At 52.5% G+C, this 24,566-nt stretch overlaps 1 protein-coding gene and 1 pseudogene across 1 annotated transcript; one reads left to right on the top strand and one right to left on the bottom strand.

The window, feature by feature from the left end:
• Positions 1-883: 883 nt before the first annotated feature.
• LOC109490534 lies at positions 884-12,047 on the bottom strand (annotated as a pseudogene).
• Positions 12,048-14,332: 2,285 nt separating this feature from the next.
• On the top strand, positions 14,333-15,178 carry MIF (macrophage migration inhibitory factor). Its single transcript, XM_034642763.1, has 3 exons — positions 14,333-14,562; positions 14,732-14,904; positions 14,995-15,178. Exons 1-3 carry the CDS (start codon positions 14,455-14,457, stop codon positions 15,059-15,061), a joined length of 348 nt encoding a protein of 115 aa, XP_034498654.1. The 5' UTR covers positions 14,333-14,454; the 3' UTR covers positions 15,062-15,178.
• Positions 15,179-24,566: the final 9,388 nt, after the last annotated feature.

The following is a 24,566-nucleotide window of genomic DNA, read 5'->3' on the forward strand; positions in this document are numbered from 1 at the left end:
TATAAGATTGTCTAAACCAGGGCGCTGGTGAGTGGAGGGGGTGGTGTTGGTAACCCCACTGGGGTAGCAGGTGTGACTAGGGCTGTCCTGCCCCCTTTCAGGAAAAAAAAAAAGGAAAAAAAAAAAACAACTTATACTCATAAACACTTAAAGACCATACGTGGGGCCGTTTGCAGCTGAGGGAATTGTAAGCAAACAGAAAGATGCAAAGCTAAATCAGAACTGCATAAAATAAACTAGTACATACTGTGTCACTGGAATTTAAAAACCTAAAAAATAAATGAAAAGAACACAACTGGGACGCTGGGTGGCTCAGTCCATTAAGCATCTGCTTTCGGCTCATGATCCCAGGGTCCTGGGATGGGACCCCGCATCGGGCTCCCTCCTCAGTGGGGGGAGCCTGCTGCTCCCTCTGCCTGCTGCTCCCCCACCTTGTGGTCTCTCTCTGACAACTAAATAAGTAAAATCTTCCAAAATAATAATAAAAAAAAGAACACAACCTCTTTATTTCCTCTTGAGATACGGATATCCAGTTTGTGTGAGAATCCGCCCAGTCCTGGAGATGGTGTCAAGCTCTGCCATTTGTTCCAGTGAATTCCAGGGAAGGAAGAGGCTAACTGGGATCTAGACTGTTTCCATCTGGTAATATTCAGCTTGTTCAATCTACAGCCTAGCACTCTGTGAGCAGGACTGGCCCAGGAAAGCCAGATGTGGGAAGAGTCAGACAGAGGTGGGAGACATGGAAGAGTCAATGCGGACGTGAGGTGTGGGCCAACGTCCCCATACGCTCTCTAAAATCCCACTGCTTGGTCAGAGCTGGGAGTGGTATCAGGGTGCTGGCCCGTCTTTGCACCAGTGCTCCTCCATTCTGCTCTGCTGCTTTTCAGGGAGGGTAGGTTCGGATCGTCTGGAAGCTGGTGGGGGCCATCCCCTCGGCAGCTTGCTGGCTAACCAGCCCTTGTGTCTTTTGCTCTTGGGCCTCTCAAAGTCCACCACAGACATAGGTTCCCTCACAGCACCAAGCCCATTTCCCATCACCTCACACCAGTACTCGCCCCACTGTGTGGGGGGCTCTTCTGGTAACTTATTTTTTTTAAGATTTTATTTTTGGGGGCGCCTGGGAGGCTCAGTCGGTTAAGTGCCTGCCTTCGGTTCAGATCATGATCCCGGGGCTCTGGAATCAAGCCCCACATCGGGCTCCCGGCTCAGCAGGGAGCCTGCTTCTCCCTCTGCCTGCCGCTCCCCCTACTCGTGCTCTCTCTTTCTCTCTGCCTGACAAATAAATAAATAACATCTTTAAAAAAAGATTTTATTTTTAAGTAATGTCTACACCCAAGGTGGGGCTCGAACTCACAACCCCGAGATCAAGAGTCACATGCTCCACTGACTGAGCCCGCCAGGCGCCCCTCTTCTGATGACTTTAACGCGTGTGGGCTGACCACAACGCCAGGATTTTTGAAGAAATGGCAGGTGACAGCTTCTCAGGAACTCACTGTCATCTCACCTCCCCTGCTCTGGACCTTCCCTAAGTTTCCTTCTGGTCTCGGGAATGTCTCCTCCTCCACCAGTTTCTCAGTTTCAGGGGAGGCCTATACAGCCGGACCTTGAGGGAGGAGTGGACTCCGGCCCAAAGATTTCTTCACCGAGACCAGGTCACCCAGACTCCAAGTCCTTCCAGCGACTGCACGAGGAGAGCTCCAGGTTGCCTCTGAGCCCCTGTTTCGCGTCCTCTACCAGCGCGGCTCCCGGCCCTGTCTGGCCAGTGGCACCTCCCACCAGTGCCCCACGATGACAGTGCCCTGACTGTGACAGAGGCTGAAGTCCCCCTCTGGGTGGGGGGTGCCCCTGCCGGTGGCGGTCACAGCGGCCCCCGACTGCTCCTCACAGCAGGGCTCTCCCCAAGGCTGCCACCACGTTCACAGAGCAGAGGGAGAGCCTGTCCACAATTTTTTTTTAAAGATTGCACTTTTGGGGGCACCTGGGTCACTCAGTCGGTTGAGCGACCCACCTTGATTTCGGCTCAGGTCACAATCTCAGGGTTGTGGGATCGACTCCTGCAACCAGCTCTGTGCTCAGCGGGGAGTCTGCTTGGGATTCTTTCTCTCTCTCTCCCTCTCTGTCTGCCCCTCCTCCACCCCTCTAAAATAAATAAATAAATAAATCTTAAAAAACGTTTTGAAAGATTTTATTTTTTTCAGAGCAGTTCTCATTTCAGAGCAAAATTGAGAGGAAAATGCAGAGATTTCCCATATACCTCCTACCCCTTCACATGCAGGGCCTCCTTTATTATCCACATCCCACACCAGAGCGGTCCACGCGGTACAATGCATGAGCGTACGTGGACACATCGTTAGCACCCAAAGGCCATGGTGTACATTCCCTGGGTTGGACAAATGTGTAGTGACATGCTCCACCCATGTCGTATATACGGAGTATTTCCAGTGCCCTAAAAATCCTCTCTGCTCTCCCTAGTCACCCCTCCCTTCCCACTGACCCTTGGCACCCACAGAGTTTTTGCTGTCTTCAGAATTTTTCCTTTTGTAGAATGTCTTGTAGTTGGAATCAAACAGTATGTAGCCTCTTCACAGCCCACGGAATGGGAGAATATATTTGCAAATGACACTACAGATAAAAGACTGGTATCCAAAATCTACAAAGAACTTCTCAAACTCAATACACGAGAAACAAATAAACAAATCAAAAAATGGGCAGAAGATATGAACAGACCCTTTTCCAATGAAGACATACAAACGACTAACAGACACATGAAAAAATGTTCAAAATCATTAGCCATCAGGGAAATTCAAATCAAAACCACACTGAGATACCACCTTACGCCAGTTAGAATGGCAAAAATAGACAAGGCAAGAAACAACAATTGTTGGAGAGGATGTGGAGAAAGGGGATCCCTCCTACATTGTTGGTGGGAATGCAAGTTGGTACAGCCACTATGGAAAACAGTGTGGAGGTCCCTTAAAATTTAAAAATTGAGCTACTCTATGACCCAGCCATTGCACTACTGGGTGTTTACCCCAAAGATACAGGCGTAGTGAAGAGAAGGGCCATATGCACCCCAATGTTCATAGCAGCAATGTCCACAATAGCTAAATCGTGGAAGGAGCCGTGATGCCCTTCAACAGATGACTGGATTAAGAAGTTGTGGTTCATATATACAATGGAATATTACTCAGCTATCAGAAAGAACGAATTCTCAACATTTGCTGCAACATGGACGGCACTGGAGGAGATAATGCTAAGCGAAATAAGTCAAGCAGAGAAAGACAATTATCATATGGTTCCACTCATTTATGGAACATAAGAAGTAGGAAGATCAGTAGGAGAAGAAAGGGAAGAAGAAAGGGGGATAAACAGAAGGGGGAATGAAGCATGAGAGACTATAGACTCTGAGAAACAAACTGAGGGCTTCAGAGGGGAGGGGGGTGGGGGAATGGGATAGACTGGTGATGGGTAGTAAGGAGGGCACATATTGCATGGTGCACTGGGTGTTATATGCAACTAATGAATCATCGAACTTTACATCGGAATCCGGGGATGTACTGTATGGTGACTGACATAATATAATTTAAAAAATTAAAAAAAAACAGTATGTAGCCTCTTCAGACTGGCTTCTTCCACTTAGTAATGTGCATTTCAGGTTCCTCTGTGTCTTTGCACGGCTTGCTAGCCCATTTCCCCTTAGCACTGAATAGTGCTCCGTTGTCTGGAAATACCACAGTTGATTTATCCACTCACCCAGTGAGGGACATCTTGGTGGCTTCCAAGCTTTGGCAGTAATCAACAAAGTTGCTATACACGTCTGTGAGCAAGTTTTTGCATCAAAAACTTTGCATCAAAAACATACATTTTCAACTCCTTTGGGTAAATACCAAGGAGCATGATTGTTGGATCATAGGGTAAGAGTATGCTTTGTTTTGTAAGAAACTGCCGAACTGTCTTCCAAAGTGTCTGTAAGCTTTTGCGTCCCCAGTGGTAGTGAGCGAGAGTTCCCGTGGCTTCACATCCTGTCCAGCATTTGGTGGTGTCAGTGTTCTGGACTTTGGCCATGGAACAGCTGCTAGTGATATCTCATTGCTGCTTGAATTTACATTTCTCTGATGACATAGGATGGACAGCATCTCTTCATATGCCTTTTTTTAAAAATATTTTATTTATTTATTTGAGAGTGAGAAAGGGACCATGCATGAGGTGGGACGAGGCAGAGGAAGAAGCAGGCTCCCCAGTGAGCAGGGAGCCCCACGTGGGGCTCGATCCCAGGACCCTGGAGTCATGACCTGAGCTGAAGGCACGCTTGACCAATTAAGCCACCCAGGCGCCCCTCTTCATATGCTTATTTGTTATGTGTAGATCTGTTTATGTCTTTGGCTCATTTTTTAAATCAAGCTGTTCATTTTCTTATTGTTGAGTTTTAAGAGTTCTGTGTATGTCTTGGATAACAGCCCTTTATCAGATATGTCTCTTTTTTTAAGATTTTATTTATTTATTTATTTATTTATTTATTTATTTAGAGCACAAGCAGGGGGAGGGGCAGAGGAAGAAGGAGAGAAATCCTCAAACAGACTCTGCGCTGAGCACAGAGCCCAACGTGGGGCTCGATTCCATGCCCCTGAGATCATGACCTGAGCTGAATTCCAGAGTTCATCCCTCCACTGACTGAGTCACCCAGGAGCCCCTATCAGATATGTCTTTTGCAAATATTTCCTCCTAGTCCGTGGCTTGTTTCCCCCCCCCCCATTCTCTTGACAGTGTCCTTCACAGAGCACAAGTTTTTATTTTTAAGGAAATCCAGCATCTTTCATGGATCGTGCCTTTGGTGTCATATCCAAAAAGGCATCACCAAACCCATGGTCGGTCGCCTAGATATTCTAGCGTTCACCATTTTTTATTGGGTTGTCTTATTATTTTTGAGTTGAGGACATTCTTCGTACATTTTAGATGTCAGGACTCTGCCAGATATATGTTATGCCAATATTTTCTTGCAGTCTGGAACTTGCCTTTTTTATGTTCTTAATTGTGTATTTTTAAGAGCAGAAATTTTTATTTTGCTAAATCCTATTTATCAATTTTATCTTGTATGATTAATGCTTCTGGTGCCCTAAGACATCTTTGTCTCTCTCAACACTGCAAAGATCTTCTCCTGTTTGATGCTTTTAACTTGTGCATGTGGTTGATGATCAACTTTGAGTTAATTTCTGTGTACGGTGTGAGGTAAGGGTTCAATCTCTGGAGGTGACCTCAGCCATCTTCCTAGACCTGGGGATCCTGATGGGACAGGTCAGACTTGGGCAACCAACACCAGCTGCATGGGGGGCTTGGGGACAGCCGTAAGTCTTTCTGTCCTCAAATGATTTTTCAAGTCCTGTGGCATGAAATCTCCTAGTTTGGGTTAAGGCTGTCATAGCCCTTCCCACATCTGAGTGTGAACTGCCTGGTGAGGCTCCACAGGGCAGGGAGCAGAGCGAAGCCTGCATAGAATAGGGGTGGGGAGGTGGGGCGTGATGGTGATGGAGGGATTGGGGGAGGGTGCCAGCCTCAGAGCCTTGTTTTCTCAAGACAGGGAGAGGCTGGGCTGAGGCCCCCGGGGAAACGGTGATGACATTGCGAGAGAGGAGAAACTCTCTGCCCCACTGGCTGTCTTTTGGGTCCCCAACCAGGCTGCCATCCTGACCTCGAGCTCGGTAGGAAGAAGCACTGAACAGAGCAGACCCTCTGCGGGCATGGGAGCAAGGGAACGGGGGTAAGGGCAGGGTTCTAGCAAGGACGCACCTGGCCTGGACTCTCCTCTGTCTCCCCAGGGAGCTCCTGGGTGACCCACCGGTCTGGGCCCTGCCGCTGGCCAGCTGCCTGGTGCCTGGGGTGCTCCAACTTGCCTCCCTGCCCCTGCCCCCTGGGAGCCCACGCTACCTCCTCCCTGACTGCACAGACACCGCGGCCTCCCTGGTGGGTGAGCCCTGGACCTTGGGCCTCCAGACCATTCTTGATGGAAGGGTCCCACCAGCTGGCCCCTTCAAATGCCTGTCTACTGGTGTCTATCAGTCCCCAGATCCCCCTGAAATGCTCTCCTCCACAGCCAAGGGCCCCGCAGCTCTGACTCACCTGCCCAGACCCCAGATACAGTGTGGCTTCTCCCCTCCTCCGGAGCACGAGGTTGGCTCCCTCTCCTGGCCCACACCCCTCCCTTCCTTGGCTAGTTACCTGGATTTTGAGCCTCAGCTTCCGAGGGAGAGGCTGGGCCAGCAAACCTGGCTACCAGCCTCGTGCGCTGCTCACAAGGGTCAGGACGGCTCGGCCTCATCCACTCCTCTCCAGACCCTGACACTTTGTTCTCGCTTGTTGGGACACGGGTGGTCCTCGCCCTGCTTCAGCCGAATCTTTCATTGATTTCACTGAGTCCTTCAGCTTATCCATCTTCTCTCAGGGCCTGCTGCGTCCTGGAGTGTCCGTCACTGTCCCCGTCCTCGGGTGGCTCCAGGGTTGGGAGGAGCGGTGACCCTCACCTCGAAGAAAGTCCGTCTGGCAGCACACCAACTTCTGTGGAGGCTTTTCTGCCTACTGGGACTATTCTGAAGGCTTCGCAAGAGCTGGTTCCTCCAACCCGAGCAAAGGCCCCAAAAAATAGGACATTTTTTTAACAGTTGATTTATTTATTTGAGAGAGAGAGCACAAGCAGGGGGAGGAGGAGAGGGAGGAGAGGAAGCGGGAGAAGCAGACTCCCTGCTGAGCAAGAAGTCCAATGCAGGGGATCGATCCCAGGACCCTGGGACCTGAGCCAAAGGCAGACGCTTAACTGACTGAGCTGCCCAGGTGCCCCAGACATAAGTTCCTTTAATGTCCTTGTTTTACACAGGAGAAGGGGAGGCACGCGAAGGCAGTGGCTTGTGTGAGGCCCAAGGTCGCACCACTAGGTGGCGGGCCAGGACTGCACCTGGGTGGTCTTGACAAGCCGCACCCTGCTTCCCCTTCCCTGGACGTTTGGCTACCTGATCCCATTCTGCTGGGGAGGGCCAAAGGCCACCTAAGGGGTCCAGGGTGACACTATGGGTCAGTGGTGGAGCTGGGGCTTGAGCCAGCACTAAGGGTGGGGCCAGGGCTGGTGGCAGGGTGTGGAGGCCAAGGAGGCCACAGGGCCACAGTGCAGGCTCTGCACAGGCAGGTGGGGAGGGAGCGCACCCCGGCCCTTCACCACAGAGCCTGCAGGAGGTCAGAGTCGCATGCCGGGGTTCCGTGGCTCCATTCTGCAGACAGCAGGAAATCGAAGGTAAGGGAGAACCAGACACCCAAAGAAGGACAAGGATGCTGAGGGGGAGCCCAGGTCCCACAACCGAGGCTCTGGCAGTGGAGCAAAATTCCAGGGGCAGATGCCGACCGCAGACACACACACACACACACACACACACACACACACACACACACACACGCCTCTCAGCTTTCTTTAGAGGCAGAGGGGAAGGCCAGCATCCATGGTGGAGAAGAGCTCTGAGATAAGGTGGGGGGCTCTGAAGGCCTGGTGCGGAATTTATTATGTCATCATTGGGAGCCAGACCCTCCAGGGGCCTCTTCCCACGGCACCCCAATGCCCGGGGGCCCCACACTATCTGAGGGGCAGGCTCTGCCCCGTCTGGGAGGTGACGATTTCCGGAAAGCCCAGGACACCGCCTGTGCCGGCTGCCGTGAGCTCTCGGGGACGTGGGTCTGCGCCAGGCCGCACCCACCTCCAGTATGGCCGTGGGAGCAGGCCAGGGCCCTGGGGGCTCTTGAAAGGCCCGGCCTCGGCTTTGAGGGGATCCTGTGAGGAGAGGGGCGGGTGGGGACAGGACTTGGACACCAAGGAAGGGAAGCAGAGTCGCCCTCTCTGCGCAGGCCCACCATTGGCGCTCGGGCCTATTAGCTCATTTCCTGCACCAGGACACTTGGTTACAATACAGTAAGTCCAAGTAGCATTTACTGAGCACCTACTTTAAGTCAGGGACTTTGCACTTTGTCCTTTCAGCTCCTTTAACCTTCACACAAGTCTATGGGAAAGGAATTACCACCTGACACCCCACCCCACCCCCGGTTCTGAAACCAAGGCTCAGAGTGTTTAAGTGACTGCAGGCAGATCACCTACTCTGAGCCATATCTCAGGGTCCTGCAGGGGTTAGCTGGCCGAGACTCCTGGCTCCCCCGCCACGTCTAGGCCCCTCCTTTGCAATGTGGTTGTCTCCTGGCAGACACCCCTCTTGCAATCCTGTACCTTCAGGTACGGCTGATCACCAGTGGGGGTGATGACTGGAAGGGGGAGAATTGTCTTTGCCTGTCTGTGCTGCCAAGTTAGCACATTCAATGAACAAGGGCACGGGGACTGGCGACAAGGACTCAGGGCCGGCTGGGCTCTTGCTGAGGTGATGAGCCTTGCGTGACCAGGGGAGGGATGCCAAGGGAAACAAAGCTGGTGTGAGCCAGTGGAAGGATGGACTGCCCATGCCACGGGCTGCCGGGGTGGGGGAGAAGCAGCAAGGGGAAGAGCAGTTTGCCCCATAGGGGGGTGCCAGCAGCCCCTCTCTCCTCCCCAGACCCTCCTTCCAGCTCGGGAACTCAGATCCTGTGCACAGATCTGATTTCAGGGTCTGCCAGGTGCTCATGTTGGCCATGGGCCCCCTTAACCAGCTGCATTTCCCTTCATTGGGAGGTTTTCTTCCCTCCCACTTCTGTGCCCAGCAGCCCTTACCCCCTGGAGGGTTCTAGGTAGTTTTCCTGTAAGCTTCTCTGCTGCAAGCAACTAACTGGCTGTTGAGACAGTTTTGCCATCAAAGATTTTTTAAAAATTAATAACTGAGTTCTTTGGTTTCACCAACTGGTGGACAGTTTGGTTTCGATTCTCCATTGACACAGCGCTCCCATCGGTATACATAAGTCTTAGCTCTCATGATTGTCTGTACGGTGGTGCAGAGTATTGAACCAACATTCCCCATAGAACTATGGAACTTCTATCAGCGGACGTGTGCCAATGCACCAAAACCAAATAACGGTGTAGAAGGTTTCACAGTGTAAAACCAAACCAAGCCGACTCAAACTCAACTAAGATTAAAAAAATAATAATAATAAAAAGAGAACTACCTTACGATCCAGTAATCACACTACAGGGTATTTACCCCCAAAATACAAAAACACTAATTCAAAGGGACACATGCACCCCTATGTTTATAGCACCATTATCCACAATAGCTAAATTGTGGAAGCAGCCCAAGTGTCCATCGACGGACGGATGGATAAAGATGATGAGGTGTACACACAATGGAGTATCACTCAGCCATCAAAAAGAATGAAATCTCGCCATTTGCCACGACGCGGACGGAACTAGAGGGTATTGTGCTAAGGGAAATAAGTCAGTCAGAGAAAGACAAATACCGTATGATTTCACTCATATGTGGAAATTAAGAAACAAATGAGCAAATGGGGGAGAAAAAAAGAGTGAAAGAGAAACCAAGAAACAGACCCCTAACTCTAGAGAACAAACTGATGGTTGGGGGGGGGATGGGTGAAACAGGTGATGGGGATGAAGGAGCGCACTTGTGATGAGCTCCGGGTGATGTATGGAGGTGTTGAATCGCTCTGCTGTACACCTGAAACTAATAAACACTTTATGCTAACTACACTACATTTAAAATAAAATGAAAATTTTAAAAAGCCGCTTTCACAATGTAATACAAAGCTCAGTTACAAATATGCATTCTAGGGGCGCCTCGGTGGCGCAGTCCGTCGAGTGTCTGACTCTTGGTTTCTGCTCAGGGTGTGATCTTGGGGTCGTGAGATCAAGCCCTGCATCGGGCTCCATGCTCAGTTCAGAGTCCGCTTGAGATTCTCTCCTTCTCCCTCTCCGTCTAACCCCCCGCCCCACTGTCTGTCTCATCTGTCCTCTCAAATAAATAAATCTTTAAAAAAATATATGCATGGGGCGGCTGGGTAGCGCAGTCGTTAAGCGTCTGCCTTCGGCTCAGGGCGTGATCCCAGCATTCTGGGTTCGAGCCCCGTGTCAGGATGCTCCGCTATGAGCCTGCTTCTTCCTCTCCCACTCCCCCTGCTTGTGTTCCCTCTCTCGCTGGCTGTCTCTATCTCTGTCAAATAAATAAATAAAATCTTTAAAAAAAAAAGAAAAAATAAAGAAAAAAATATATGCATCCTAGTGTTTGAAAATAGACATCACTCTTAATGAAGGAAGAAAGTTTAGCAAAAAAAGAAAACATGTGATATGAGACATAAAAAAGACCCCAAAAATGCGCAATACTAGATTTTGAAAACAGGTGCATATGTACAATCCACAAAACAAAATCAGTTATTTGCACAGAATCTACACACGTTTTAAACATATTCAAATATTGTGTATTTCTCAGCAAAGTCTTGGTAATTTTGTTTTCCGTGTTTCATTATGTCCTTTTTACTGGATGTCCTGCTTTTGTTTTTCTTGATTTTATCTTTTATGGCAACACTGCCTTATGGCCATTTATGTGGCAAAAAAGTTCGCCACAGAAATGCTGGCAGCGAGGATGCTTGCACGAAGGATGCCTGCCGTGCCACTGGACGTGGCACTCAGGAAGTCATCTACGGCAGCCAGGCCCTGCAATGGGGCTGTGGATGACACAACGCTGGGCAAGCAGCGCTCTGAGCAGAGAGGGGCTTCTGTTTCTGTTGTAACTGGGCAGAGCTGTCAGAGCCCCAGGCTCCGGTGGGCTTTTCCCAGCTCAGGGTTGCCTGAAAAAATCTGCGGCACATCTGGGGGTCCTGTCCAAGTTCCGCGGTGGGGGCAGAGGAAGGAGGCAGGGTTGCGCCTCCGTCAGGAAAGCAGCTGCTTCCCTATACATCTTCACACACTGCGTGAGCTCCGTATGCCTATGCCTGGTTGCCAGGGGCAGCGAATGTTCTAACCAGACAGAACTGGGCTGCGGTCCGTGATGATGAATGCAGAGAGGATCCCAGGCAGGTCGGCAGCCACGCCCACCAACACCTCCCGGAGCATGTGTCCTACTGTTCAGCACATCATTTTGGAGTCCCTATCGGCGCCAAGTGATTACCTTTCTATTGCTCCCAGAACAAATGACCACAAATTGAGCAGCTTAAAACAACATAGATTTGTTATCTCACAGTTTAAGTCAGAAGTCCAGCATCACGTGGCCGGGTCTTCTACTTAGGGTCTTGTATGGCTGAAGTCAAGATGTCTCTGAGTCAACTAGGGAAGAACCCACTTCCAAGTTCATTCAGGTCATTGGTAGAATTCAGTTCCTTGTGGTTGTACGACGGAGGCTCCTGGCCCCCTTATCTTCAGAGCCAGTAATGGCACATCGAGCCCTTCTCCTGCTTTGAGTCGGATCTCCCCTTCTGCCGCGTCTCACCGAGTCTAGCTGGACAAAATTCTCTGCTTTTAAGGGCTCATATGATTACACTGGGCCCACCCAGATAATCCGTGATGGTCCCCCTATCTTAAGGTCTGTAACTCTAATGACATTCCGTGCAGTGCCTTTTGCCACGTAACGTAACATATTCACAGATTCCAGGGATTAGAGCGTGGACATCTTTGGAGGCCCTCTGCCTACCACTGAGGTAACGAGTCAGGAGATGGGTATACAGCAAAGGCCAGAAAGAGATAGTCCCCTCTCTCATGGAGCTTACCATCTACCATCCAGCAAGGAAACATTAACTCACAAATAGAAATGTGGTGATGGCCTCGAAGGACAGGAGAGGTGCTGGGCACATTACAGGAACACATTATAGCCAGAAGCTCTGGGGCTTTCCCACGGAACCGAGGCAGATGAGGAAAAGTGAATGCAAATGCATTTCAGGACCCACGTGAGAGCCAAGAGCCAGGAGTACGGTACTGAAGGACAGTGCACAAGACCACGGAACCGAGGCAGATGAGGGAAAGTGAATGCAAATGCATTTCAGGACCCACGTGAGAGCCAAGAGCCAGGAGCACGGTACTGAAGGACAGCGCACAAGACCCAGGGGACAAGGGAGGTGCTGCAGGATTTGGGACAGGGGCAGCTTACCCAGGGCATCGTGACAGTACCACCTCTAGTATCAGTGGGGACTCTCACTGGTATTTAGGCCACTCGGTCCTCACAACACTCCTCTGTAAGGTGGACACTACTATCATCCTCAAATTACAGGCAGGGAAACTGAGTCTCAGACAAGTTAGTGAAATGTCCAAGCTAGGAAGAGGTGGGACAGGGAATGAGATCACCTTCCCAGATGCCCTTCTAGAAAGATGGCACTGACTCCTACTGGGAAGGGTCAGAGTAAATGGTAAATAGCTCGGAGGCTGTCCCGATCAGGGAAGACTGCCCTAGGCTACAGAAACAACCTGAAAATGGCAGTGGCTCATCTACAGGGCCATCGCCCGTGTTTGCTGGTGTGGATCCCTCTTGGCACACTTCCACCTTCTCAGAGAACCAGGTGCGGGCTCTTGAACCTTCTGTCTGGAGTCGCTCATGTCACTTCTGTTCAGATTTCACTGGGCAAGGCAAGATCATATGGCCAGGTCGGCTGCCAGGGGGGCAGGGAAATGGACTCCTTCCCCAGGAAGAGCAGTCCACCATGGTGTTACCACAGTCCACGCTAGGCCAAAAGTGAAGTCAGCTAACCTAAACGAAGGTGGTGGTGGTGTGGGGGGCTGGAATCGGGGTGGTAGGGGAGTGGAGAAGGGAGAAGGGTGACAGTGGAGGGAAGCGCATTTCACTGGCAGCCAACAGGTGTGAGAGGAAAAGTCACGCACTTGGATTTGGACACAGGGAACAGGAAGTGCCAAATTGGCTACTGAACTTCCAGGAGGGCCCAGGGCTGGAGACACGGCGTGGAGTGCATCAGTCGGTCAGTGGTGAGGGAGCCCTGGGTGCAAGGTGTGAGAGTGAGGATGGAAGTAGCCTGGGGCCCAGCTGGAGGAACAAACACTCGCAGGCTATTTGCACAACCGGGCCATGGGACCTACTTGATTGGATGCTGGCTGGTCCCACAGGCACGAGTGTCCTTGCTGTAGCACATGGCTGTCGGCAAGGCCTGTGTGTGCTGTGCCACCTTAACCAGACAGAACCTGCCAGATGCCAAGGAGAGCTCTGAGGACTTGGCCAAAAGCAGTGTGCCCCCTCCAGCACCTGAGAGAGCTCTGCTCCCCAGCACAGCACCCTGACCAGCGGGGCTCCTCAGAGCGGGGAATGGGTGGCCACTTAGCCACAAGCCCTTCTGCCCGGTGATGGCAAGGCCTGCAGGCATGGCCAGGGCCCCAATCCAGCCACTGCTCTGTCCTCTTCTCGCTGGGCCATGGCTATCTTCATTCACCCATTCGTTCATTCAGCCAATAGTCAGTCTGTGTCTCTTCCGTGCTTGGCACCCACCAAATGCCCCCTGAGCTCACAATTAGTGGAAGAGACAGAACGAATTCTCTAAGGACTCTCAGAAAGGGCATCTCTGCAGTCCCTAACTAGGGTGGGGGCTTCCCTGAGGAACTGAAGTCCGAAGAACTGCAGAGAAGCTGCTCGGGGAGCAGGGCCTCAGGAATGGGCTCTGAGACAGAGTTGCTGACCACCTTTGGCCTATGGAGCCCTGTCTAAGCCTCACCTCTTACCGCTGCCCCTCCCCTTGGCATCTCCCAGCATCCTCACTCACCTTAAAGAGCAAGGGTGCAGGAAAGGCCCCTGGGTGGTGACTGACTCTAACGTGGCTAACCCCCTTCTGCCTGCAGCAAGGACTACCTCTCCCCATTTCTCTCTCTCTCTCTCTCTCTCTCTCACACACACACACGTGTGCGCGTGCGCGCATACATACCAGCCCAGGACTATAGAGATGGGGGGCATGTGGCCCTGGAGACTGGGGACACACAAAGCTTCCGTGCATGTGGTGAAATGGCCTGGGACTTCATCTACTAGGCCAGCTGTGAACTCCTTGGGGGGGCAAGGAGCCACGTGCCCTGTAAACCACTGTATCCCCAACTCCTGGAGCGCGCGCGCGCGCGCACACACACACACACACACACACACACACAGTCGTTGAGTAAATATCAATGACCAAATGAAAGGACTAACAAAGACATGAAAGAAAGGCAGATTTCTGGCCTCCACGGGGAGAACGGCTTTCAGAGAGTGCGTGGGGCGGGGACGGCAACTCCCGAAGTCCAGCGGGGTGGTGGGGCGGGAGGAGGGGAGCAGCCCTCCGCCGGCGATGACGTCACCAAGCGGAAGGGGGCTGCAGCCGCAAGGGGCGGAGCCTCTGCCCGCGATGACGTCACAGATGGGAGACACCTGCAGCGCACGGAGGCGGGGCCTCCGCCGGCGGTGGCGTCACAAGAGGCGGGGCCGCGGCCGTCCTAGGGGGTGGCACCGCGCGGCGGTCACGTAGCTCAGGTTCGCGGGCTCCGGCTGTAGGCGCTTCGTTTAGTTCCTGTGCACAAGTCGCCGCCGTTTCTCCGCCAGCATGCCGATGTTCGTGGTGAACACCAACGTCCCCCGCGCCTCCGTGCCGGACGGGCTCCTTTCCGAGCTCACCCAGCAGCTGGCGCAGGCCACCGGCAAGCCGGCCCAGGTTTGCCGGGAGGGAACAGGGAGAGATGGTCCGGGACGAGGTGGTCCCGGGCTGGGGGGCGGGGGAGACGACTCCGGGTTGAGGCTCTGGACGGGTAAGGGACGGGCTGGGGTTGCCCGGACCCGGCGAGGTCTCTCGGGCCGCCTGACCGCACCCCGTCTCCCCACAGTACATCGCGGTGCACGTGGTCCCAGACCAGCTCATGGCCTTCGGCGGCTCAAGTGAGCCGTGCGCGCTTTGCAGTCTGCACAGCATCGGCAAGATCGGAGGCGCGCAGAACCGTTCCTACAGCAAGCTGCTGTGCGGCCTGCTGGCCGAGCGCCTGCGCGTCAGCCCGGATCGGTGCGTGGGGCCTGGGGACACCGAGGGGTGGGGGGGGGAGGGGCGGGAGGGGAAGCGCCGTCCGCTGAGCCCGGCATCCACGCCCCGCAGGATCTACATCAACTACTACGACATGAACGCGGCCAACGTGGGCTGGAACGGCTCCACCTTCGCCTGAGGGCCACGCCTGCCCGACCCGCCTGCCCCAGATCCTGCCGCCCGCGAGATTGTGCCCGCCTCGCCCCCAGCGACCCCCACCTCCAAGTCGGGACAAATAAACGGTTTGGAGGCTGCATCTGCCTCGGGCTTCCTTGGCTTTCGGAGGAGTGGGTGCAGGGCCGGGACAGTGACCTGAGAACCGTGGTTGCCCCCTCGGAATCTACTGTTAGGATCCTTTCTCCTAGTTTCTTTTCCCCCTTTGCCCCATCAGAGGCCCCAGCCCTGATTGGCCTCCTGCCCGGGGCCACAGACGCCACAATCAGACTCAAATCGGAGCCTCCCACTCAACTCGAGCCTTTGCCCTCCCAAGGCACCAGGTTCCTGACTCTGCCCTTGGCTGGAAGCCAGAGTTGAATCCATTCCCGCCCACAGCGGCAGGGCCACCACGTGGGCTCTGGCTGGCCGGGGAAGAGTGGGAGGGAGGGGTGGGGATCAAAATCTGATTGGCCTGACGGGTTGGCGAGTCAAGAGAGTCCGCCGCCCGGTCTGGACCTTTCTCCCAGCCCCTCCTTCCTCCATCTTTCAGATGGGCAAAGGGTACCCTGGGAGAGAAAGCCTTACTGCATGTGCCACAGAGTCCAACCCTGCTAGGCTGGTGCCTTAGTTTCTTGACCTAGAAAGTCCAGTTGTTCTGGAACTTGGGGACAGTTTTCGCGTGGGGGTGGGGAGGTGCACAGGAGGTAGAGTCCTTGGTTATAGTGCCCTGTCTGCCCCGAAATCTCTTCCTGGGCTCTGCTCTCAGACACCCAGGTCTCCACCACAGCAGTTCCTGGAGACAGTACCCGGCCTGTAGTTTTGGTGCCATTCATGTTTCACAGAACATTGGCTCTGGAAGGCCTTCAGGTGTTAGCCCTGCTAGGATATTGAAGGGCCTGGCCCTGGGGGCACTGTCAACAACAAAATCAGTATCCAGGCCCAATGGGACTGGAGTCTCACTGGTCCAAGGCCCTTCCAGCCAAGGGCAGGGGCTCCCTTGTGGGGGTGGGGATAGGACAGTGGGCCGTTCTGTGCCCACACTTGGGCTGTAGGGGCCTCAGCTGCCACGCTGCTTCCCAGAGCAGGTGCCTTTGGGCTAGAATGCCCTGGTAGCCCGCAGTGGGGGAGGCTCCATGCGCCCTGGCAGCAACTCCTTCCAAGTGAGACCCAGCCACGAGCACTAGGAATTCGTGTGCCTGGAGCTGGCCCTAGTCAGCCAGGAAGGACCAGTCCAACCCTCCTGCACTGCCGGCCTGCGGGAGAGGTCAAGTTCATTTCACCTGCTTGCACAGAGAGGGAGCTCCTCTGGCCACATGAGCCCCCTTCCTGGGGGCTGGGAGAGGTGGGGCCTCACCTCTGGACTCCTGCTGGCTCTGTGCCTTTGGGACCCCTTGCTCTTTCTTGCTCAGCCTCAATGTAGGCCAGCTTATCTTAGATGGAAGATGGTGTTTTAAAAACAAAATTTAAGTGAATTTGCTTTTGAAAGCTGAGGACCTCTGGGGGAAAGTGTTGCTGCCGGGCCAAGCCTTTGGAGGTTGTTACTGTCCTTCTGACATGGGGAGTGAGGAACAGGCCTGCCTTTGAGCCACAGGCAGTGACAAAGGCTGCCTTGTGTGTGTACAGAGGCCTGGGGCCTGTGTAGGCCACGGGCTCCTTCCTTGAGATGGCTCCCAGCAGCCCAGCCGCTGCAGCACCCACTATCCCTGCATGAGTCACCTCTGTGGCATCACCATGAACACCATGGTGCCCATCCCAGGCTTGAAGCAGAGGGCGAGTCACACTTGTCCTCTGATTATGGCAACCTCAGAACAACCCAGGCCCCAAGGCTACGGAGCCCAGTCAGCTGGCACTTTACACATGGATCCATGCCCTCCCTCCCTCCTTCTCTCCCATCACAGAGTTTTTGGCGGGTTGTCCTCTGAGCTAGCCCACCATCACCAGCTTGCTAGTCACGATGCCTAAGGACTGCTCTGCTGCTCCGTCTAGGTCCTGACGGGGGTGCTCTCCCCCTCAGCCCCATGTAACTCAGGCCTAGGCAGCTAGGATTTACTTCCAGAAGAACAGTAGTAGTGATGGTTGGGGTCACATTTCAGAAAGAGGAAGGAAAGTCTGTTCAAGGGGATCTGGAGGGTGTTTGCCCACCTTTGGGGTGGGGAGGGAATGCTCCTGTTCCACAAAGATCTTGGAGGGTCTTTCTCCAGCTCCCTCAATGAAAGGGCTGTTGAGCCCCACATCTGTGTCCCTGCCAGGGGGTTGGGGGGGTGGCGGCATGGCTCCTGCCTGGTTTGTGAGCTGGGGCCTCCTTCGTGGGTCTGAGCACCTACTGCTCCCGCCCCAGCTCTGGCCTTTGTCACAGCCCCTCATCTCCCATGCAACCCCGTTCCCAACACAGAACCTCTTTGCTCTGCTTCTGGCTATGTGCAGACCTGCCATTGTGTCTGCCTCTCGGATCCAGCACCATACATGGTCAGGAGAGTGCAGGGGCACGGGTCTCCACGGGTATCGGGCCCAACTCCCTCGTTTCACAGATGAGGACACTGACCCAAGCTTCCTTGGATATGCCAGTGCTGGCCTGGGCACCTCCCAGGACTCAGCCACACGTTACCCATAGTACCCCCCAGTTAGAGTTCACCTTATGGTCTCACATGAGCAATGGGGGTCTCCCAGGCCTAAAGGGGCTGAAGTCAGGAATGCTGAGCACAGCTTGCTGCCCCCTCCAACCCCAAGGAACCTGAGAGTGTCCGACTCTGAGGCCAGCTGGGGCATCAAGGCAGTGGCTCCTTGGAGTCCATGGAAAAGGTAGGGCATCTGTGAGTTAGAAACCCACTTGTTGGGGCGCCTGGGTGGCACAGCGGTTGAGCGTTTGCCTTCGGCTCAGGGCGTGATCCCGGCGTTGTGGGATCGGGCCCCACATCAGGCTCCTCTGCTGTGAGCCCGCTTCTTCCTCTCCCACTCCCCCTGCTTGTGCTCCCTCTCTCGCTGGCTGTCTCTATCTCTCTGTCGAATGAATGAATAAATAAAATCTTAAAAAAAAAAAAAAGAAACCCACTTGTTGGCCCTGCCCCACCATGCTCCCAAGTCCCCTGGAACCAGTAATGGCCCTTATGCCAAGGAAGGGCTACTGCTGTGTCCCATTCAAGCCATATCCTGTCCCCCAACCCAGTCATACCCTGGCCAGCCCCATTTATTCCAAAGTGTGGATTCCGGTGCCCACTGAGCAGCCTGTCCCTTAAACCCCAGTGGCTGCCCCAGGGCATCCTTGAAAAAAGCTGCAGAAACTCATTTCCAAATAATACCTCAAAGTGAGGTGTGGTATGGGGGGGGGGCCACAGGCTGCCTTCTGCTACTCATCGCTCCAGTGCTACCATGTCATCTGGCAATAACAACCTGACTGTCCTCACAGCCACTGTTTTCGGGACAAGGCCGGCCCTGACAGCCTCCTACCTCACCTGTCCCTTCATGGAATGCCTGTCTTTGAGCCCCACCCGGCCGTGCTTTTTGAGAAACCCTCCCTGAGGCCACCCAGTGCGGGATGACACCAAGGCCCAGGCCTTGTGAGCTGGGGTTTCTCTTCCTGGAACCCCCAGCAGCCTGTGGGCATCGGGAGGCGGCAGCACCCAGCTCTGACTTTTGGGCCCGTGCCACAGGAGCCTCTCAGAGCTGGTCTGTTCCGGAGAGCTGGGCAGTGCAGGCTCTCTGCCCAGCCTCCCACCCCACCCCCCACATGCCTTCATTGCAGAGCCCCCACTTCTCCCTCCCCCGGCCTCAGCTGAGACCCCTGCCTCAGGGCTTGCTTCCCCTCCATCCTCTACCACTTCTGGGGGCCTGATCCCTGGGAAGGTTGTTAAGAGTCTATGCCTGCCATGCTAGGCTCCTGGCCTCGTTTTCCCCCTCTGTGAAATGAAGGGATTCAGCAGATGTCCTTCCTACAGATTCCCTCAGCCTTGGAGCGTGACAGGAGCAGCTCATAGCCTTGGGCATAATTAATGCGGATCGCCAAGGAAGGGGAAGGGGAAGGGGCCAGCAGGTAGCCTGTGCTTGTACTTGGGTCTTGATAAATTGTGAAGCCCCTTGGGTGGGCAGAGAAAAGACCAGGGGGTGTGAGCAGGTATGTTCGAGGTAGGCCCTCTCCAGAGCCTGGAGGTACTCACGGGGAAGGTGGGGGAGGGGCTGAAAGGCGGCCTGGGGCCTCTGCAGGAATGCAGCTGAAACGTTCACTGTGGACCCCAGCCCACACTGAGGGGCCCACCAACCACAGGAGCTGGTGGGTCAGACGATGGGGCTACCCCACTGCCTCCAAAGCAGTAGATAGAAATAGTGCAGGGGCGCCTGGGTGGCACAGCGGTTAAGCTCGGCTCAGGGCGTGTCCTGGAGTTATGGGATCGAGCCCCACGTCAGGCTCCTCCGCTATGGGCCTGCTTCTTCCTCTCCCTCCTCCTGCTTGTGTTCCCTCTCTCTCTGGCTCTCTCTCTGTGTCAAATAAATAAATAAAATCTTAAAAAAAAAAAAAAAGAAATAGTGCAGTTTTCTGGGGGAGGTCAGCTGACACACACACACCCTCCCAGAGATTAGGAGGTTTCCAGTTTCTGGGCTACTATCTTCCCTGACTTCTTGCCCCACTGGGCAACTAAGTGTTGGCCCCCAAAACGGTGTTTCTGTAAAGCTTTCTCTTGCCGGCCCTGCTCCCTTCCCAGCTGAGCGGTTGCCAGATCAGGGCCCAACCCTCCAGGCCTCCCAGGGAGAATTCCAGAACTAGGGTGAAGGGGGAGGGGAGGGGTGCGGGGCAATGAAGACCACCAGCCATTTGCCCAGATTTTCCCTCCTTGTTAAGTGAGCCCACCTCGCTTCTGTGTTTGAAGCACACATAAAAGAGACAAAAGTTGTGAGTTTTCGGAAATTGGCTCTGTCCCCTCACTCCTGGAACCTCAGTCTCCATCTCCACATAATGGGGTCCGGCCTATTCGATATTCCCATAGGTCTAACACCGAAGACATCCAGACAGGGCTCCAAATCCAAACGCTGTAGGTGAGAAGTCTCAGTCCCCTTGTCCCCCATGACTGAATCCCTCCCGGTGACCTGGTATCCTGTGTACCTAATTTTATTCTCATTTTCATCAGTGATATCTTTTCATGGCTCAAATTCATTCCGAGGATCCCCAGAGAGAAGGCTCCCTCCCTCCACAGGATTACCCTCTCAGATCCCCCCCATAGTTTATGAATATGCAAGCAAATAGGCATAACATCCCCTTCCGGTGGCCGCATATTCTAGGCTAGTTTTGCACTTTACTTTCCCCCCACCACCTGAAAGTTGATCTTAGTAGCTGAAGGATCTCCAGTATTCCCTTGTTAGGACCAGCCAGGACCAGCCACAGTTCCTTTCACCTAACGTCTCTGTCCCGAACGGTTAGGCTTTTTCCAGCCTTCCATTCTTAGCTCTGATACATTGAACATATGTAAGTATATCTGTAGAACAGACTCCTGGAAGTACAATCGATTGGTCAAGAGCGACGCTGTTTTAATATGACCTGATGTCCCGCTTACCGGTGGGGCTTAGGGCACCACCCAGCTCGGAGTAAGGGAGGACGTCCCCATCCAGGTTTTGACTTCGGGCCCTCTGATGGGGAAAATGCTTTTCTCTCCTGCCAAACGGTTTTAATTTACCTCTTACTATGAAGTTGAGCATCCTTTCACAGGGTCAGGGGCCATTCCCTTTTCCTTTTCTGGGAACTAAGTCAAATCCTCAAGCCCATTTTCCACTGTATCGGTTTTGTTGTTTGTTTGTTTTAAAGTTCTTTCTATATTAGAGAAATTAACCCATTGCCATGAGTTGCAGATATTTTTCCCAGGTTGTCATCTGGATTTTGACTTTGTGGGTAGACACAGGAGACACATTTCTTATCAGCCTAATCTTGGGATTTACATCATTCCTCGGTTTTCCCCCACTCCATGATTACCAAACTATTTGCCCTGGCTTCTTTCAAGACGTCATGTAAACTTGTTTTCACATTGACATTTTTGCTTCTGGAATTTCCCCTGTGTCAGGTCTGAGGTATGGCTCGATCTATTTTTAATCTTTTTTTTTTTTTTTTTAAGTAGGCTCCATGCCCAAGGTGGGTCTTGAACTCACCACCCTGAGATTGAGAGTCACATGCTCTACCGACTTAGCCAGCCAGGTGTCCCTGATCCATTTTTACTACAGACACTATCCACCTGTCTGTCCCGTCACCATCTGCTAAATTATCCAACTTACCCCACTGATGAAATGCCACTTCCGGTCCAAATGAAATCTGCTTTGTACTTGGGTACAAAAGCTCTTGATTCTGTTTCCCTGGTGGGGCTGCTGGATTTCATTTGTAACAGCTGGAGCTTGTTTGCAGACTGCCCGGCACCTGGGGGCAGTCTGCAAACAAGGGGGACTTGTCCTGACCCTCCCTGGGGCCTCCCTCCTCCAGCTGCTCCCTAGTGCCCTCAGTTTCCCCCACAGCCTGCCTTCCCACCTGCCAAATGTCCACCTTTCTGGTGTTGCTGTCTTGGAAGGACTTTGCCCGGTGTGTCCGTTGGACAGCCTGCAAGAGCACAGGGACCTCGGATGTCCAGAGAAGCATGTGGACAAAGTGTTCTCACAACACATGGATGCTGTCAGCAATAAACAAAAAAGCTGCAACAAATTCCGAAGTTTTCAACTTGCCTCATGAATCAGGAACTCTGGCTTATGCCAGATTTCTCCTCCCTTAGGCCAGCGGTGGAGGAATGCCCATCTACAGTCATTACTTTAACTGTTATTTTAACAGGTGATCCTCAAAGATGGTATGAATTTCAAGGTGTCCTGGACCTTCTCGAAGATAGGGGGAAAAAAGCAACGTGACCTCAGGACCTCTACACAGAAGAAAATCGAGTGGAACTCTGTCAGAACCTTCCAGTTTTTCTCCAGGACAAACGCTTGACTTCAGGGAATGAGTGTCCTCTTTTGCTCTCTGAAAATTCAGAGGATAATCTTCTTGGTTTATAACATAAGGCCATGTCCATCTTGTTCAGAGAGAAGTGAAAAGACCCTTTGGACTTAATTCCTTTCGACTGTTTTTTAAAAATCTGGTGAAGAGGGGCGCCTGGGTGGCACAGCGGTTAAGCGTCTGCCTTCGGCTCAGGGTGTGATCCCGGCGTTGTGAGATCGAGCCCCACGTCGGGCTCCTCTGCTATGAGCCTGCTTCTTCCTCTCCCACTCCCCTTGCTTGTGTTCCCTCTCTCGCTGGCTGTCTCTATCTCTGTCGAATAATAATAAAAAAAATCTTTAAAAAAAAATAAATAAAAATCTGGTGAAGAGCCAGACTTCAACTCCTAACATTTCTGGAGGGAAAGGGAACCAGGAGCCAGACCCCTTCCAGGGAGCCCACAGCTTGGGAGAAGAACGTGAATGAATCCACCAGCCACAAGGTGGGGCTGATAAGCCGTAGGGGACCTTGCTCCCGAGCCTCCTGTCTGGGGAGCCAGAGTGAAGAGAAAAAACAAGGGGAAGGAGCCAGATAAGATGTGGAAGAAGGGTCCCCTCAATCCTTTCCATTCAGACCTTAACTGAGAACCCTCAGCCCTCTTGGACAACACACAAACAGGAGACAAGACACAAACAGGGCCACAGTGCTTCATAACAAGAGATGAGTGGCTCCGAGCCTTTGAACCCCATCCATCCACAGGACTCCTCCTCTAACGGCAAAGTATGAATGGGAGTTGTGTGCTAGGAAAGGTTATGGAAAGGAGCTGTGTTTCCAGGAATAAATCCTTCAGCAATGGGGTGTTTCCTTAGTGAGTTGCTGCCAGTCAAAACAAAACACAGCCACGAGGCAGAGAAGAGAGGTCAGTCCTTACAGTCCCTCTATTGCCATTTCCAAGTGTGGAGAAGGATCACCTGTGTATTGACTGAAGGATGCCGGTGATCATGAGTGGATTTAAAAAAAGCCAAAGGAGAACACGAAGGGTGTGAATGTATACAAGTTTAACATTTGAGCCCATGGGGAGACTATAATAACATATTTACCAGACAAACAAGACAAGGACTATTTAGAATACATGCATTGAGTATTGATGCAGAAACGGACATTTTTCAGAATAAGATATGACTTTACAGCTATCATAGACTAGGACTTCATACAAAGAAGAGAAGATGGGTTGGGAGTGGGGTAAAGGAAACGTGAACAATTAGTGGTAAATTGCTTTGTACCTAGGAAAAAACCCAATATGTACAGATTTCTAGAAAACAGACACACTGGGGGTCACTGAAGGACTAAATAAAATGGAGAGACCATTTATTGTAACGATATGACTTCTCCCCAGTCTGGTTTATGATTCAACACAATCCCACTAGAAATTCCCACATTTCAATGGAATTTGAGAACCCAATTCTACCACTTACATGTGAATCCAAAGGAGAATAGGAGCCAAAACATTTTCTTGAAGAAGACAAGGTCTTCTTCAAGCGAGGACTTGCTTTCCCCAGCACAAGATTTGTTACTGAGTTCCGAGTTCCGTCATCAAGGCAAAGTGAAATCAGCATGGGGGCAGACAACAGACTAATGGAAAGAAGAGAAAACCCAGAACCAGAGCTCTCCGCCCCCCCCCCCGGACCTGTTAGATGATGGAGGACGCAGGGAAATCTCCGTGAAGGGAAGCACTGTTCAATTACAGGTGCTTTGCAGCTGACTGCATACCACATGGGCAGAACGATCAAACTGGATTCCTGTTTCACATCTGCACACAAATCGGTTCCCCGTGAAATAAAAGCCATAAAGAACAGATCACAGCAACCTTAAAAGATCATATAAGAGAGTATCATCTTACCGATTTCCTAAACGAGAGACACAAAGCACATGTGACTAAGGAAAAGATGGACACATTTGACCTTATATTGGTAAAACACCAGGAACAGAAGGAAAAGCCGCACCAACTTTTGCAACTCATGTGATTAACAAAGAGCTCATATCCAGCATATTTTTAAAAAACTCCTACAATAGACGGCTCAGTAGAAAACTAGCAAAGGACTTTAGCAATCACTGCACAAAGCAGAATATCCGAATGGAAAAGGTGCTCGACCTCGTGCGTTGAAGACGACGGCAAGATACCGCTATGCACCTGTCGCGCTGGAGGCAGTTAACACACCCACAGTTCCACTCCTAGGTATATATACCCTAAAGAAACTCATATTTGGACACAACCCCGATGTCCACCAAGAATAGAATGGATAAATAAATGGTGGTATATTTATGTGCTGGAAGAGCACGCTGGGGGCGCCTGGGTGGCGCAGTCGTTAAGCGTCTGCCTTCGGCTCAGGGCGTGAGCCCGGTGTTATGGGATCGAGCCCCACGTCAGGCTCCTATACTGGGAGCCTGCTTCTTCCTCTCCCACTCCCCCTGCCTTTGTTCCCTCTCTCGCTGGCTGTCTCTCTCTCTGTCAAATAAATAAATAAAATCTTTAAAAAGAAGAAGAAGAGCACGCCGCAGT

The sequence above is a fragment of the Ailuropoda melanoleuca genome, chromosome 14 (assembly GCF_002007445.2).
Source record: "Ailuropoda melanoleuca isolate Jingjing chromosome 14, ASM200744v2, whole genome shotgun sequence".
Taxonomy (NCBI): domain Eukaryota; kingdom Metazoa; phylum Chordata; class Mammalia; order Carnivora; family Ursidae; genus Ailuropoda; species Ailuropoda melanoleuca.